The 17,669-nt window shown below is 43.7% G+C and overlaps 1 protein-coding gene across 4 annotated transcripts in view; it reads right to left on the reverse strand.

Moving 5' to 3' along the window:
- Nucleotides 1-16: 16 nt before the first annotated feature.
- Nucleotides 17-17,669, reverse strand: part of UBAP1 (ubiquitin associated protein 1) — a 43,564-nt gene continuing 25,911 nt past the window's right edge. For 3 of the 4 annotated variants that reach the window (XM_049795066.1, XM_049795069.1, XM_049795068.1), the window contains 6 exons: nucleotides 14,964-15,088; nucleotides 11,532-12,461; nucleotides 7,055-7,090; nucleotides 6,396-6,593; nucleotides 4,822-4,923; nucleotides 17-3,450 (listed from right to left, as the gene is read on the reverse strand). In XM_049795066.1, the coding sequence (XP_049651023.1) occupies nucleotides 3,310-3,450; nucleotides 4,822-4,923; nucleotides 6,396-6,593; nucleotides 7,055-7,090; nucleotides 11,532-12,461; nucleotides 14,964-15,088 (1,532 nt within the window). In that variant the 3' untranslated portion in view covers nucleotides 17-3,309. The remainder of the gene's footprint in view (nucleotides 3,451-4,821; nucleotides 4,924-6,395; nucleotides 6,594-7,054; nucleotides 7,091-11,531; nucleotides 12,462-14,963; nucleotides 15,089-17,669) is intronic. The other variant, XM_049795070.1, reaches the window with a different exon arrangement.

Genomic DNA, 17,669 nt, shown 5'->3' on the forward strand with positions numbered 1-17,669 from the left:
AACTGGGGCTGGGAATCAGTACAAGATCGCCTTCTCACCTGGCCTGGTGATGTAGCTGGTGTTTCAGCAGCTCTCCTCCAGCCACACACAACCAACCTGAACAGCCTGCGGCAGCAGGAGCAGAACCACCCTTGTACCAGGATTTGCTGCACCACTGGCAGAAGCTGGTGGTCTCCCCAGCACAGAGAGCTGCCCAGCCACAGGCTGTGCAGAACAGCTGCTGACATGAGCTCTGGCAGAGCCAAGCTGCTGCAGGAGCCAGAAGGCTGGCCGAAGAAAGCTTTGGGGCACACTGCAGCCCTGGGGCACAGAGGCACCTGCAGCTCCCGCTGCCTGACAGACCGTAGTATCCCAGAAAGAAGTCACCCTCAAAACAAGGCTGCGACCACAGCAGCACCCCTCACCCCACCAGGTCTCCAGCCACATGCAGGCAGAGTGGGAGCCCTCGGCTGCCACGTGGGTGACTGAAGGCTCTTCAGTGTCAGTCCTTGTCCGGCTGCTGCTGTCCAGGAACCATCAGGAGGCACCTCAGGGGGTCTCTGGCTCAAAGCACAACTGCCAGTTTTGCTCTGCCTCTACACTTCTCCGAACAAGCCTTTCCACCAAGACACCCAAACCTCAGCAGCAGCTATTACAAGAAGGCACAACCACCTCTGTTATCGTTAAAGCAGTGCCAAGTGCCAGGTACATAAATCAATCTGACCTGAGAACCTAAGGAAAAGCCCTAAGATCTCAAGTGTGACCAGGGATGCAGTCATCTTCTCTACAGCTAGCGGCAGGGCAGAGCCCAGCCTTGCATCAGCCATCAGCAGGACCTCCCCTCATTCAGGCTGAGCTTTGTTCGCAACTTGACAGGAGAGAATGACGGTACCAGAGTAACCAGCGATGCACAGTGCCCAGAACAACTTTCAAGTCTCATCACATTGTGTCACTCATTACACATTTCTTCAGAAGTGCCTCTCCCCTAAGCCACCAGGTTAATCCCCTCACTCCGTGGTCCGTCCTTCTGTAAGAAGCCACCTGTGAGAAACATGCTTCCAGCCTTCAGCCACCCGGTGATGTCAGTCCAGAAACCTCACTGCTGAAGCAAGAGCAACACCAGCAGCAAAGACACAGACAGGTACATCTCTTTGGAAGGAGGAGACCAGCTTCACAGGTATTACTTCCCATCTTCATCCCACTGCTCTCACTGCTACAACAGTCTCCGTAAGCAGAGTGGTTACTGTAGTGGGGTTAAGAGCCAGATCCCGCAGGGGGACTGTGAAAAAACTTAACACACATTAACACAACCAATGCAATGATTTTATTCAGAGGTTTGGTCTAAATAGTTGTTTCTTCGCTGGCAAGACTTTGTGCCCCTTCAGGACTGTCTAGTACCAGACACGGGCTTGCTTATTTCTGCTTTCTCAGAATTAATATCCAAACAACACAACTGAATGCTCTCAGCAGTGACAGTAAAGCAGTTTGAGCTTTGTTTTCCATCTTATTTGGCCTATCAGGAACCCCATTTCCTGTTTCAAACTGTCACATTTCTCACCTGGGAAGGAAAGCTGGGCAACCACTTTACCTGTGCCCACAGAGGTGACAGCTGCTGACCCACCAGCTGCTGAATGTCCTCCTCAGACAAGTATTAATTTCAGCCCCACCACTAGCAGCTGGTGAAGCTTAGTGCTAAAGGATACTATGCAAGACAATCTGCCCTGGTCCTACTCATCATCCATCTTCACATCTCCTAGATACTTGCCAGCTACATCTCTCCTCAGCATCATTTTAAGTAAAGGTATGTAATTAACATAGTTGAGCACCTCACAGAGAATTCCAGGAGTTAACACTGGACCCAAATTAGGTGTTTTGGTCATATAAAGTTAACAACATAATGGAGACAAATGCCACCTCATTCAAAGTCCTGATGACCTAAAACCTCCTACTGAAAAACCTAAACTGAGGCAACGATCTGAGCTGTTTTGCCCTCCCGAAGTCCAATGCTCCCAGCTCCACACTCTAACATGAGTTTGGATCCCTAGGCCTCATTTTTGCAACAAAAAAAATAAGCCACATAAAAGCGCAGCACATTCCACCACTGCAGCTGCCTGCCCAGAGACCTCTGGTTGTTCTGCCCAACACGCAGTGTTCATGCACACCTACAGGAGCAGGCAGCACCTTGGCGTGCAGGATCCAGCAAGTTATTCATCTGCTGAAGCTGAAGAGCATGAGAGATGGGAACCAGGACACTGGGAGTTACATTTGAGGGTTTTATTAGTTGTTCTTCTGCAGAATCAAAATATTTAGCAAATTACTTTAAAGATTCCTCAAGACTGGTGATATTTTATGTATTTAGAACTTGAACAATGTACAATGTAATACTTTGAACTATCAAAAACAACCCAAAACCTGATTTCCAGTACTAGGTGTTATTACATAATTCTATAGCAGTGTGGAAAGTGGAACTAATGCAGTGAGTATATTTGTTTTAAAGAAAGTGCTTGAAAGAAACCTCCTGCATCACACTGAGTTATTTAAAACAAAAAGATAACTGATTTCCTAGCAGGGCATTGTCTTAAATATCCTACAAGCCTGGGGGATTAAGAATACCGAGCCCAAGCTCTCTGCCTTCAGGTTCAAGAACCAACAAGTTGCAGGTCCAGGCAGAGTTCACAGCTTACCTGTTTCAAGAGAACTTACACACCACTCAGCATTGGATGCTCATGTCTGGCAGAAGTGTTGGATGCATGGGTAAAAAAAAAACAAACACCAAACAAAAAACAGCTTCTCTCTTTATGCATAGCAACAGTTTCTGAACCAGTGTTTTACTAAGTTACAGACTAACTTTCAACCAAAAAATAAAACTCCATTGCACTAAAGGTCAAATTTAACCAGTTAATCTGGACTGCAACACAGTCAAGTAATTCAGTACAAGCAGACACCATGAAAGCAGCTTCAAAGAACCAAAGCATCCTAAAATCAGATATTCTTCTGTCCAACTCCAGTGCAACAGTGAGGAGGGGGGAAACCACTCCCATCTCTACCTATGTACAATACCAGTAGAGGTTGGGCAGTCTAAACTCTCTGTGGCCAAGCTGGAAAAAGGAAACTTAGGAAAGGACACTTTAAAAATTTAATTTAAGAAAGAAAGTTGGCTCTTAGTGGAAAGAGAAATGCTGGAGTGATGCGCGCAGGCGGGCTTGCTCAGTCATTCTCCCTTATATGCAAAAAGCTGGGCTCCTTCCTGCCAAGAGCAAGTCACACTGGATGTGAAGGTGGCGGGGCTGGTCCTGCTCTGTTGCACGCTGAGAATCCAGGAATGTGTTTTCAGCTGGCTCCTGCACGGGCCATTAGATCTTCCAAAGCGTTGTGTTGGTCGTTGTTATGTAATAATAAGACCTCTTTAATGTCTTTTAGTTCAAAGCCCATTTCTTTAAACTGACTCATTAGTTGCAGAAGTTCTGTGATCTGAAAGACACAGACAGTCCATTATTTGCAAGAGAAAAGAGAATCCGTGCTTGGTGGAGGTTTAGCACAGAGCCTGTCTTCAGTGACTGGGCACCCCACGAGGTGGATTCCTTCTCCCCAAGTTCCAGCTCCGTTTGGAGAAAGTCCACTCACACCAGAGCCGGCAGAAGCTCTGGCTGCAGTAGCCCACAGGGCCTCACCTTCAGTCCCCTGTGTCTGCAGTCCTGCATTTCCAAAATCCTCTTCAGCAAAGGCACCAAAGCTCAGTCTGTGGGGGTGTCTCTCTCCCAGTAGGAAGTATATCAGCCTGGCCCAATTTGGGCTCCCACAAATGCTGATCAATAGCACCCTGCTCCCTCATCCAGCAGCTCCTGCTGCGTCTAAGTTTTTTTTAAAGTTACTTCCACTTGGGGAACAATACAGTAGCCCTGGCTATCAACTGGCTTCTCAGATCTAGGGCAAAACTGGGGGATTAGCACAAACCCTATTGGACACACTGTGTACGATACTACCAGCATGAACCACAAATCTTCCCTGAGCTTTGAAAAAATGAAGTGACAAGAAATGCATCAGCTCATCAGACTTCTATGAACCCTCTGACATTTATAGTGCCTCTGCTCCACTCCAGGGGTAAGAAAAAAAACCAAAAACAAGCAAGCAGGTTGAAATGGGAAATCAGGAGATTAGCCATTTCCACTTTGGGGGCTAAGCCAGTCGCAAACGTGTTTCCTGAACTCAGTTACTTCTCCCATCTTCACACTGTTGTTCCTCTGTTTGCAAGCTCATCATTAAGTCCAAGAAAGGCAGGAAGGCACATATATGTCTGGGGAGGATTAGGTTGCACCTCTAAAGGCTAACATACATTAAAAGATACCGCTGTCCTCTGCCCTTTGCTACCCATTCCTGCCTCTGTACTTCTGGTGCTGGTAAAGCAGCCAATGAACCAGACCCCAAAACACATATTTTCCAGCTTCTCGCAGACCCAGCCGTAACCCAATTTGCTAAGCAGGCCAGCAGACCTTTGTACAAGGAAGAAAATTCACAGCCAGGACAGCCTGGCAGGGTTTGAAATATAATTTGCTGCTTCTGAAGTTAACTGTCTCTGGACCAAGCACCTCACCCACAAGAGAACTCTGGGTTCAAAACATTACAACCAGAATAAGCAGGGTCTTTAAGAAATTCTGTCCCCATGAAAATGCTAATGCTTTAACACATACTCGCTTTATCACTTCAAGGATGTCCTTTGGCAGTCAGTTTTGGAAACAAGGCAGCATTACCGTGAAAGCCAGAATTACATCAACCAGAGGAATTGCTGCTGGAATTCCCCATCACGGCACATTCTCTCTACTGCTTAGCATGTTGCACCCTCACCTTCTCCTCTGAACACTGGTGCATTTCCAAAGCTGCTTCAACAAGAAGTGGATCAAAGCCCTTCTCACAAAGCTGTCCATGTGCAAACAGGTAATCCAAAACCTGTGGGGAATGAAGAAAAGAAACTAAGTTTGCAGAGTGGCATTTGCAGTGCATGGTTGGATACCATCTCTGTATACACAGAGGGGCTGAGCACAACTCTACCCACCCCAGGCTTTGCTGGGGACTGGATAAAGTCCTTCCTAGCAGAGTCAAGATGCTCTTTACGCAAGAGCTTCCTCAGAGAAAGCAGACAAACCCTTCTGTCCTCCTGCGCTCTCCCACAGGCTGTGAACATCATCTTCCACTCTAGTCAAAGCAGTTTCAGAAAGCCTATCTTTAGCCTTCCAAGCCTGATCACTGAGCAGAAGACAGAAGTTAGCTGTGCTTTTTATACTACAAGTTCTTAAAACGAAACTGTTGGTCCAGCAGTCAAGGTATGTCAGCTTTTAGCTTCCACTCAGACAGCCGCAAGAGCTGATGCAAACTGAAAGCAGCCAGCCTTTTAAGATCAACTCAGCATACTGGTGAGTGAGCTGCAAATCCCAGCTCACACCTCCAGAAACTGCAGCTAGATTTCCTATCCGTCTTCAGCTTCGACAGGTACAAGGAAAGGTCAGATAGGTAATAAAAGGTATGCAAAAGAATACAGCCTGCAAATACAGCAGGATTTAAACTGCCCTCCGAAAGGACATTTTTTCCATTTGATACTACAGTTCACTCCAGCACACAGCTTAAACCGCTCCTGATGTGTAAGTAGTTGGCAAGCAGATCAGCTCCACAAGCAGAAGTCACTGGGACACTCCTCCTCCCCAGGCACAGTCCCGCCAGGCAATGCTCTGCACAGCACACAGCCTGCCTAGGGTCAGCACGGAAAGTTTGGCCACGCTCTCCCCACTTTAGAGTGTTTGTTTGAAGCAGATCCAGGACCCAGAGCCATGCTTCACCCTGCAGCACTTTATGCTCCATGACCTGGTTTTAGCAAGCATTTGAGGCAACACATGAGGCAGGAAGCACCACAACCAGAGCACAAAAAAGAAAGTCGGTCAGTGGTGCCTTGCGAGAGCCTTTCAAGGCTACTTAAGCCTGCAGGGGCTAATCTCTCTGCAAGGAGAGATGTCAGCATTGTAACCCCTTGTGCTCAGAACAAAGGAGTTTGGCTGCTTTTTTTGTCATACAGCACTAAGCATGGTGTAGAGACGCACTAAGCTTCCTTCGGAAGGTTTTGTGGCTCCTGGGAAGACCCAGTACCTCTCCCAGCTTCACATGGAGCCCGAGCTCAGTGCAGCTCCAACTGGTGTGGCTGACTCAAGCAGTCTCTCACCAGAAACAGGCACAGACACTATTTTCTTTGGTCTGGGGAGTCTTTACTGCCAGATGACAACTTCTTTAGCAGTTTATATCGCAGCGGCTACAGGCTGCAACCCCCTGTTAGTATAAAAGTATTACCCCCATCCATTTTGCAAACCCAAGGTTGTTTCCCAGCAGAATCAGCATCCAACCAAAGGTTTCTTTCCCGTTGCACAAGCTCTTACCTGGTCTATGTTCTGTCCCTTCTTCTTCATGGCTTTCAGGACGTTCTCAGGCGAGTATCCCATGTTGACGACTGTCTCTATGCACTGCCTCTCACTAGCAGAGAGGGCCTGCTGTAGCTCAGGAGTGGGGCTACCCAACCACTTTGTGCAGCTGGTGTTATTGGGCACTTTAGACACTGGGAAATTTTGGTGTGTTACCTAAAGGGGAAAACCCAGAGGCTGAGGTGATGGTGGTCATCTGCATCCCCATATGCCGTTTCTCGCTGTTGCAGAACCACAGTACCCCTGTAATTAAACCAAGAGGCTTTCCAGACTGCCCTTGGGAATTTACTCACTGTTAGGATGAAACCAAAAAGTGCACATAGTCTGACTCCCGCCATACTCTTTTTTACCCTCAAAACAACAATCAACAATCCAGATTCTTCACAATATACCCTCTCCTACTGGTGGGACCAAAACTTTTCAATACCTAACTTTTTGCAACAGTTGAAGGTCCTTATGATATAGCCAAACTCTGTACCTCAGATGAAGCATGGATATTGCTTCCTTCACCCCAAGTTTGGTCGTTGCCTATGATTTTTTGTACTCAAAGGAACACTACTTCTGGAAATTCTCAGAAACATGATCTAGTGCAAGCACACAGGTATTTGGGAACTTACCACAGGGATTTCTGTTTCCTTGTAGTCTGGGTGTACCTGTTGGACAACACATGAATAAGATGACTATAAGCATTATGTGCCAGTGAGCAGAATTTGGTACCGCTGGGGGAGAAGAGTTTTACGGGAAAGATCTGGGAATGTCTGGCATACTAAGGAGACTATGGTCTGATCAGGCTTGCACATGTGAGATGCAGACATTGTACAGTTGTGTGTAGTTATAGCACAGCCATCATAAGGATTGTTTGTTCTCTCAGCACTCTACAAACAGATTATACTCCAAGAAGGCCGTGTCCCGCCTCATAATAATTGTAAGCTTTTTTTATTCTGTCACTGTAAAACCTACATGTTCATACAGCTCAGTGTAACATGCTGGCTCCTGTTCAGCTGTTGACCCAGTGCTATGCAGCCTGAGTGACAGTGCCTTGACTTTTTGACCATGAGAAGGGGTAAGAGAAACTTATATCCCTTTTCTACTCTCAAAGCACTCCATTTCATACACTGTACATGAGCAATGTGGCACACTGGCTAAAAAGAGCATGTGATTTTTTCTACCAACACTCAACACTTGTTCCTTTTTCCAGTATGTCAAGGCTGGGTAACGTTCCCTGCTGTACACCTGCTCCGTTTCTGCAGCACCAGGCTGCCAGAGGGCAGAATCAATCCACCACTTTATACTACTTTGCCCAAGATAACAGCAGTGCAAAGGCAGAACTTTGCCCCACCAAATCTGTACATTTCAGTTCATCCATTTAAAAGTCTTGCTGCATTTTAAATAGAATTAGGAAAGACTGCAAGAAGTCACTGTGGACCAACAGCCTCAGTTTTTTGCATTTCTTGATACCTGTTATGCCAACACAGACTGCTTGAAAGCTTGTCCACTTCCTTCAGAAAGGTCTTCATCGGGCCCAAACTAAACAACAAAAAACTCTTTATAGAAAAAGAGTTCTGAAAAAGTCTATTAGGATTTTGACAAATTCCACTTATTTGCAATAAAAAACCCCAAACCACCACCAAAAAGGTTTTGTTCTGCATTTCTGACCATTTTCATCTCCAGGGTAAGAATTTCTCTTCTAGGAGACAAAGCCTGAGGAATCATATTCAGTTTGATGGACTGGTTTACCCAAGAACCTCTCCTCATGGTGGTAGAGAGGTTCAAAGCTCTTTGCACACACCCTCTCTAGGCACTTTCGCCAGAGCAAAAAGCACTAGAATATGTGATACATATTCTATGAAACGGGGGTCTGGAGTAGCCCTGAAATCAGCTGGTTACCAGATTGAGATGATGCTTTGTTATTGATGCTGCAGCCAGGAAAACCAAAACTGCTTCTGACACCAGAGATTTGAGAATCTGGGAAAACCAACTCTTTCTTCTCAACCTGTGTGAGCTTGACAACCTGTGCTTGTGGTCAGTGTCTTCCAGCAGAGGAGGAAAACACCTAAAGGAATTGCAGGGCACAACGCCAGGACTGGTCACTCAGCAGCCATGCTATGTTATGTCTCAAACTTCCATTTCAGTGCCCTTCAAGAAGCAGACATGCAGCACTTTCAGTATGTGCCTGCACACTGTACCTTATTTCAGGGACTTCATACAGAGGCCCTGAGCCCTTGCGGCAGCTGGTGTGCCGCACACATCATGCTACGGCAGCAGCATATATTCTGAATGTATATGAATGAGTATCTCCTCCTCCCGTAACCAGAGATTTCTCTCAATAAAATGCATTGTGCTACTTAGGTTTCTGACCAGCTTTGTCGAACTCCAACCCATTGCCTTCACTAGTCATTTCTCCCTCTGCCAATGCTGCAAAAAGCAAACCAGTGAGCTTCAAAAAACAGAGGAGAGGGGACCACCCAGGACAGAATCAGTGCAGCCTCAGAGAAATCACAGGTTTATTTCCATCCAAAAAATCTGAGATTCATTTCACTGGTAAAGCATAAACTCCGGTAGTAACTCCAAATCCAAACTTACAATTTCCAGTCTTGTGGGAAAAAAATTTATATATAAAAATCACTGTAGGATATGCTGGGACATATAACTGTCCTGAGGCTTTCTAAAAAGGACAGACTTATTCTTGTGTAACCTTGCAGAAAAGAGATGCATGACCCTACTGGTCCCAGCCACAGGCATGACTGTGACTTCCTTCTATCATGTTCATACTCTGAGGATCTTTCTTACATTTACTTCAATACTTTTGTTGAATTTACTTCAATTTCTTGCAGCTCAGCTGTCATTTTCCAGCTACTGGGACCATACTGTGGAAATATGAAACAAGTATAGTCTGAAGTCTTGGAATTTAAACAGAAAGAAATAGTTCTATCAGCATAGCCATTTCTGGGTTTGCTACTTCCAAAACAGAAGTTTCAAATGAAGATCTTTATTACTTCTCCTAGTAAGTCTATTTTTTCGGTTTTTTATCAGTTTGTACCTTCCCTTACAGCATTTTGAAAAATATACTTTCCCTCTTGGTCTTTAATAAGTTTTAATCCAGCACAGAGATTTGAATAGCTAGAGTGAAAATTTGGCCATTTGCATGTCCATCTATCTAGTTGTAACTGATCTTGCATGTTAATCCCTAGAGATGTGTCATGTGTCACACTTCAAGGTTTCACCTCTGAGCTACACATAATCATACAATTGCCTCTCAAATCTGTGATCTGTAGCAGTGAGCAGTTGCTCAGCACATTGCTGCTTCTGCCAAAGTCTACTCTATTAAATTTGTTATAGTGTTCAGTAAGCAGCTGTTCTGCTGTGCTCTGATGAATATACGGTTGCCAGAATACTGTATTTTGCAATTAATAGTGCATTTACCTAAGCCTGAAAAGAGGTGAAAGCAACAGGAGAGAAGCAGAGTCACTTGGTTCAGAGCACATAGTGTCACACAAAAACCTACAGTATGCCAGTAAGACCACAGAACCACTGCTTATATTGGACAGAAGAAACCAGATTATTTTAGAGCCAGCTAGAGGATTTGACTATACAGCTTTCACTAGGTGTCCTGGTTTCAGCTAGGATAGACTTAATTTTCTTCCTAGTAGCTGGTATAGTGTTATGTTCTGGATTTAAGATGAGAATAATGTTGGTAACACACTGATGTTTTCAGTCGTTGCTAAGCAGTGTTTATACTAAGTCAAGGATTTTTCAGCTTCTCATGCCCAGCCAGCAAGAAGGCTGGAGGGGCACAAGAAGAGACAGCCAGGACAGCTGACCCAAACTGGTCAACGGCATATTCCATGCCATGTGATGTCATGTCCAGTATATAAACTGGGGGGGTTGGCCTGGGCAGGGCAGATCACTGCTCAAGAACTAACTGGGCATTGGTCAGCGAGTGGTGAGCAACTGCATTGTGCATAACTTGTTTTGTATATTCCAATCCTTTTATTATTACTGTCATTTTATTATTGCTATTATAATTATTATTTTCTTTCTTTCTGTTCTATTAAATTGTTCTTATCTCAACCCATGAGTTCTACTTCCCCCCACCCCAGTTCTCTCCCCCATCCCATTGGCTGCATAGTGCTTAGTTGCTGGTTGGGGTTAAATCATGACACTAGGCTTCCTGAGTATTGGTGTCCAGATCTTACGTTCTTTGGAAAAAAGCCCACAAGCTTACTCAAAACTTTGCTCTTATTCACAAAGAGGCAAAGACAACAGCTGGCATGAAGTTAAATGTCCTCAAAGTAATTTTAGGACTTGCTATAAGTTTGAGGAAATGAAGTATCAACCTCCTGTCTCAGAGCCATACAGCAACGAACTGTAACGTTAGCGATCTGAGGTGATCTTCAAAACTGGTTTTGGCATCCACCAAGTAATCCTTCTACCCTCCTTCACAAGGAAGAGGGTAAATACCAGATTTCAGACCACCATTTTCCTCCTTTTAAAGATCAGATTTTAAAAGGATCTCAGGAAGAAAATAGGAAAAAAAAGACATTTATATCACATGGTTCAACTGCAAATGCTTTTCTCTTTTCTGAATGGCACAGCACATCTGTGGGTTTTAATCTATTAGTGCTTCTATTCCTTGAAAAGGCTGCATCTCCCTTTATTTCCAGCAAATAAGCAAGCAAGCTGAGGAACAAATCTAGAAAAGATTTAACTGAAAACCTAATAGCACTTCAGAATCTGACATATCTCAGTTGGGTAAGACAGAATGCAGGACTGTACAGAAGAAGGTATCTTAGACACTTCACTCAAAGGTGTGCAACTATGAACAAGATCTGAAAAGCTGAAAGAAAAATCACCAGAAATGGTCTAAAAATATCAGATTTTGGGGAAACCCGCAGGGTAATAATCTGAGGTTCAGAACTGCCAGCATGAAGACCTGCTAGCTTGATCAATCTGCCATGTAAATTAAGAGGATCTACACATCACTCCCATTAAGTGAAACTAAAACCAAAGCCACAGGACATTTTAGAAACAACATTTGCCTCCACACCTCCACCTCTCCCCAGCAACCCCACTTCTAATCCACTGCATGTTTACCGTAGTCACTGTGCTTTGAGATGATTCTTCTTCTGTACAAACTGTCGGCACAGCCAGGGAAGGCAGCCTGGATGACGAGGATAATGTTGATGTCTCCGTGCCACTGTCCTCATTTAGAGCAGAAAGACCAACCATATGGTGTCCATTCAGTTCACTAGCTTTACTCTGAGCACAGGTCTGCAAAGAGCTGAGCAAAGTGCCATTGCGGAGACAGGTAGCGCTGTGGAAAGTGCTTGTGAGCTTTGATGATTTTTGATCACTCTCATCGGAGTCAAGTTTAGGAAAGGATAGGGATTTGATATTGCTCACTGAAGTGATAGGGGACAGGGACACTTTGGAAGACAAGGACATCTTTTCACAGTTTCCCAACTGTGGTAAAGTGATAAAGCCATTGGGTTTGTGAAGGGGCTTGAAGTCCAGCGTGGCCCTTTCTATGGATGCCAGAACTTCCTCATCTTGCAACACAGACTCAGATCCTCCTTTGGGCAAGGTACTATCTAACAGCTGGGCAACAATTGGCCCAGTAGTACCAACATGAATTTCAAGAATGTTTTTTAGTTCCTCTTTATCATCAATAGTTTTTAATTCCAGTTTGTCAAATGGGTCTTCTTCACATTCAAAATCAGCTGGGTTGAAGTCTGCTTTTGGACAAGGTGGACTGAGAACCTTTTGCTTCACAGAGCTGCTGTTGGCTGGCGTGGGAGTAAGAATATTATTGTGCTGCAGGCTAGCAAGGATGGGGTTAATAGGAGGAGGCATGGCCTCAGGGCAAGGTCCCTCTGAGAACCCCATTTTGTTGCTGTCCTCTGGAGCTGATTTTGAGTTTGCTAGGGCTTCTTCTGCCTTGCGCTCAGCTTCTCTCTGGGCAGCTTGAATTTTTTTGGTATCTTCAGCCCACTCAATTGTTTTCCTTTCCAATGAGAAGTCATACTGACCGGGGGTGGAGGGGAAAGCAGAGGAAAAAAAATTATAAGGATCATAGCCACTACTTCTAACAGCAACATAAGTAACATGGAATAAGAGTTAACGTGAATTACCATGGACAGGCATCATTTTTTTCCCAGCATCTCCTGTAACCTGACAAAGCTAGAAGACACCAGAAGTAGTTCATTTTGCCTCCAGCAGCAAGACCTGGCTACAGTCTGGATTAGAATATCTATTTTGCCTCCCTCCTATATTCAGTTTTGATTTAGAGCTACCAATCATCCCAAGATCAGTTTCACAGCCCTCCCACCCTCTCCCCCCAGGACAATGACTGTAGCAAGGGAAAGTCTAATGCGTTACTGCATGGACAATCATACCCAGATCTGACAGCACTGAACTACCCCCTGTTCACAAGTCATTCAAGACCGCAGCAGAGCATTTTTGCATCCAAAGACCAACATGGTATTACTCAGTTCCCCCTAAGAAATTCCTAAGAGACTTGATATTAGTTTTACACCCACTGGTTTAAGAGGTACTGGTATTCTCAATGCAGCGCCAGTGGCTCACCAGCCAAAGGGGATATACTGGCTACACCAATGATGACAACTACCTGCAGTAGCAGATTTTGCTGCAGTTACTGGTATGACAGGATCCCAAGAGCTTTTCTCATTTAATGTAAGTTCCTTCAGGGCCAGGTTAGCACAGGAAAGCATTTGTAAGCTACTCACTATGAGTTTACTGGCCACCATAGTGGCTTGGTTGAGAGGACAAAGCTCTGAACAAACTAAACCTACTCAAAGTTGTTTCTTTGGAAGAATGAAGAGCCTTACATGCTCTTTAAATAACCACAAAATGTTCAGAGAAGACAGCCTACAAGCTAAGTCCAGGGTGTAGTCAACCCTGGACAAGAAGTCATAAGATATCCTCGCCAGGATAATGACACATAACCAAACAGGAGCGCTCTTGCCATGGGACTGCTAGATCATACAAATTCCTAGCTCTAAAGAGCAACAAGCCAGCAAGGCTTGCTAGGTCTCTACTAGGCTTTTCTGGGACTCACTATGTGTTGTGCCACATCCCGACCTACAGCAAGCTCCAGTGAGATCCTCAATACCTGTTGTTTCAACTGTATTAACAGTTTTCCCTTCCTTTAGCTCTAAGACTCCAAGAGGTGTGATATACAATTTATCAGCAAGGTGACTCTTGCTGAAAAACAACCCACTGGCAGAAGTGCTGTGCACCACTCATTACACATTCTTTGCTATCTAAGCAGAGCTATCGTAGTTTTGTGTGTGTATACGTGTATGGTGATATATGGCCAAAATTGACCAAAGCCATAGATAGATTTTTTTTTAATACTAAAAAAATGGGGTTATTCATATAAAAATGTATGGCTTTGGTCAATTTTGCTTCCCTGCACCTTTTTTTTTTTTTTTTTAAACAGCTCTCACTACAGCTGTAAAAAAGTCAAATTGCACTGCCAGATGCATAGTCTACATAGTTGCATCATATTATGCTAGGTGCTGCAGTCCAATTGGGCATACTACACTGGAGCCTCAGCTTGGCAGGAAAATGGGGACACAGCACAACGAAGCCAGCACTAGAACATTAAAGCCTCCTTTATCTCTCCCACACCAGCTTAATTGGGTGGAAATATGTGTATTAGGTATCATTTAACAGTTATACTGAAAAAGCCATGATGTAGGGTAATAGGGTAATACACAGGGCAAGGAAAAAAAAAAAGCAGAACCTTCTACAGCAATTTGTCACAGCTGAAGTGAAAACAATCATCAGTTGGGACTGATCAAGGAAAATCATGGATCCAAATGAGAAAACATAGTTCAATTAGATTTCATGTATCACAACCTGCATTTGGAGATTAGATTTTCAACAGTTATGCTAAAGCAACTGATTTTATGCTACCAAGAGTTGATGGTAACACAGACCTCAGAGACCTGGAAGCCCTCTGTACCAAGCTGTAACCTGTTTGCCCTACAGCTGGAAAAGAATTCCCACTCAGAAATACCCAGATAACAAGAACTGGAAATCTGTTTCTTCATTACACTATTGTGAGAACCCATAAAATATGGTCATAGAAACACTTGCTACCCTCATACAAGATTCTGCAATTATGCCATAACATGGGTGTATCAGTTCTTAGCATTTTTCCTCTTAAAAATGCTACTCAAATGTAGTCAGGGTAACATTTAGTCCTATAACTATTACACAAAAACACTGTGCTTTTTTGAAGTAGATACACTAAAATAAATGCTATTAGGATTTTTAAAGCGGTAAGAAGTAGAAGCTTTTTGCACAGCCTACCATATTTTTATCTTTCTAACAGATCTTCTGCAACTGCTGCCTGGCATATGAAATGACACTACAGGACCAACAAGATTAACATTTGAACACATGTGCAAACTGTGACTACTTGTCATTTACAGCACCACATGTTGAGGGCCAAGGGTGAGGGGGGAAAACAGTGAAAAGGCAAAACACATCACTTACCTGGGCTTCTCTGACAAGCTGAGAAGTATCAGGCAGGCAGAAACCAATGGGTAATCCAACCTTTGCTGGCATTTTGAATTTGTCTCCTATCTTAAATGGGACATCATCAAGATAACTGAAAGGCCCTAAGATCAAAAGCAGAAACTGTATCAAAAAAACCTTATGAGTTTAATGCATTCAATTAAGACTCACATTTCTGTATTTGGGAGCTATTTTATCTCTGCCACCGCAACTACACCAGGTGACTAAATACAAAGTTGCTTGATCAGAAATACATTGAATCTGTTTGGACTTCATTGCCTCAGTTTTCTTTCTGGTGGTGGGGTTTTTTGCTTATTTGTTTGGGTTTTTTTGTTTTGTTTTTGTTTCGCTTTTTTAAAATGTTCTAGCCCATAACTACTTTAAAAAAAAAAAAAAACACCACAACATAACAATCCAACAACTGAACAGATTTTGAAGTCAACATACCCAACATCTTAGCTTCCCTTGCGACAAGACTATGCCTACACAACTGGAAGCTGAAGCTCTCCCAAACACTGTATTATGTTATGTTTCTATAAAAAAATACACGACTTTTTGTCATATTCAAAACAGGCTTTAGAATGATCCAGCTTTAGAGCAGCTAAGACAAACTAAAATCCAGGATTTGGCATACGAGTAGGAAGTAATATTTGGACAGAAGTGGTCACAAGGCAAACTGGCCCAAAGTCTAGACACTCCACTCCAACCAAAACACAGGGAAGTATCTTAAGACTGTTTAGCATAGCAATTCTGATTTTTGAAACAAGGCAATCTAACTTAATCAACTGTCTGATTTGTGATCACTCCAACAAGATGCCTCAGACCTATTTCATGGTCCTCCATCTGTCCTTTATATCTATCACATGTGGTACTTAAAAAGTCTTTTAGGACAAAACTCTTCAGGCACCCTGCAAACTCATGAGGCAGAATCACTTAGAGCTCAACCACCTCCAAGAAGCCAGACTGTAGGTTTAGTTTTCCTTGAACTACTGTGAAGAAGTATTAGAAAACCCACAATATAAATTGCACTCAGTTTTTCAATTAACTGAAAGAGGTCTCTTGGATCACTAGTGTTCCTCTAGCATTCATTTGTACCTTTGAGTGTTGCAGATCCAAAAACACATTAGTGACAACATCTGTGTTCAACAACTAACCTCTTGCTCAGTCAGCTGTGACTTGCCATTTTTATCTGACCCATTTTCATACTCAGATGACAGTTTAAGTACTGTTTGTGTTCCTTCACTGTTGACTCATCTACAAGGCAGTGACAGGCTCCAAAAGGAAGAGCAGCTTTTGAAAACAGGAACATCCTGTTAATTTGGAGTTAAATGTTTATGTGCTGTCATCACTTGAGCTCTCATACTAGGCACTGCACTGGCTGGTCCCAGAGTCCTGTTGGGACACAGGTGGCACTTCCTCCAGCTTTGAAACCATCATCCTGAATAACCTACATCCCACCTGCACCACCAGGATGAAAAAACACTCCAGGCAGAATATGATACTATTTTCACTGATGGTTACTGAGAAGCACACATTCAAGCATTACACAGCACAGCATCCACATGGCACCTCACTGGCCACCAACACCACTATTTGCAACACGGCATCCAAATTGTACTTCAGTTGGCAGTTTGAGAACCTGGATATGCCAAAGTGTTTGCTTATGCAGAAATAGCAAGGCAGCCTTTGCACTGGGAGTGGTAAATCATAGCCAGATCAAAGACAACTAGAGCTCCCAACTGCTCAGAGTCTGGTCTGACTGCTGCTACTATGCCCTACTTAGTCCCACTGGCACAAGTCCTGCTCTAAGCAGGATGATCCAGGCGAAGCAGGATTATCTCTCTGCACTGCTCTCACTGCCCAAATTGCTCACTGTGCAAATACTTGTCTTATTAGACCTATTAACATTGTAAGTGGTAGATACCTCCCCTTGCATAGCTGCTGCCTTTGCCTGAAACAGATAGTAGCCACAGAGGGTACAAGCATACGTTGTGATATTTATGTAGCAACACTCTTTGTTCTGGTGCAGTAAAAAAATCCCTACGCACACCTAGACTAGATGGATTGCATTGAAGACTGCCAGTTTAACCTCAGCAGGTAGATTAAGGAATAAAAACCTTCTAGTTTCTTCCCAACATACTGATTTTTTTAATAACAACCACTGCTATAACCTCATCTTGAATATAACTCTGCTACAAAACCTGCAAGCACACGTTAAGAAACACACCAAGTGTTTCACAACATTTGATGGCAAAGAGTCTTTGAGGCAAAACGCTGATGCACATAGTATTCACTTTGTTCCAGCCCAATCTGAACAGTACTAGCCTAGTGAAGTTAAAACCTGATCCAGAAAGCCAAGAACCCTTTTCTTTTTGTGAACAGCTGAAGCTTCTGCCTGAACACACTGCAAATTGTTTTAAATGGCAAATTCTAAAGCAAAAAGCAAAACCTACATATAGAAAGTATTATGCAAGCCACTGTTTCAATAGTCACATGTTCAAGTGAAGTAATTAAAGGGTTTTTATAACTGTTATTTAATATAGCTGTTAGCCACTTCACCCTTTTAGCAGTTAAAACCATATTGAGGAAGTTCTGAGAACAGTCCTGGCAAAACTGTACCCGCCAGTCTGACCTCTGACACTGCAAGCCATATGACATTCCTGGCCCAAGGAACTACTACAAGAG

This window comes from Accipiter gentilis, chromosome Z (assembly GCF_929443795.1).
Source record: "Accipiter gentilis chromosome Z, bAccGen1.1, whole genome shotgun sequence".
NCBI classification, from domain to species: domain Eukaryota; kingdom Metazoa; phylum Chordata; class Aves; order Accipitriformes; family Accipitridae; genus Astur; species Astur gentilis.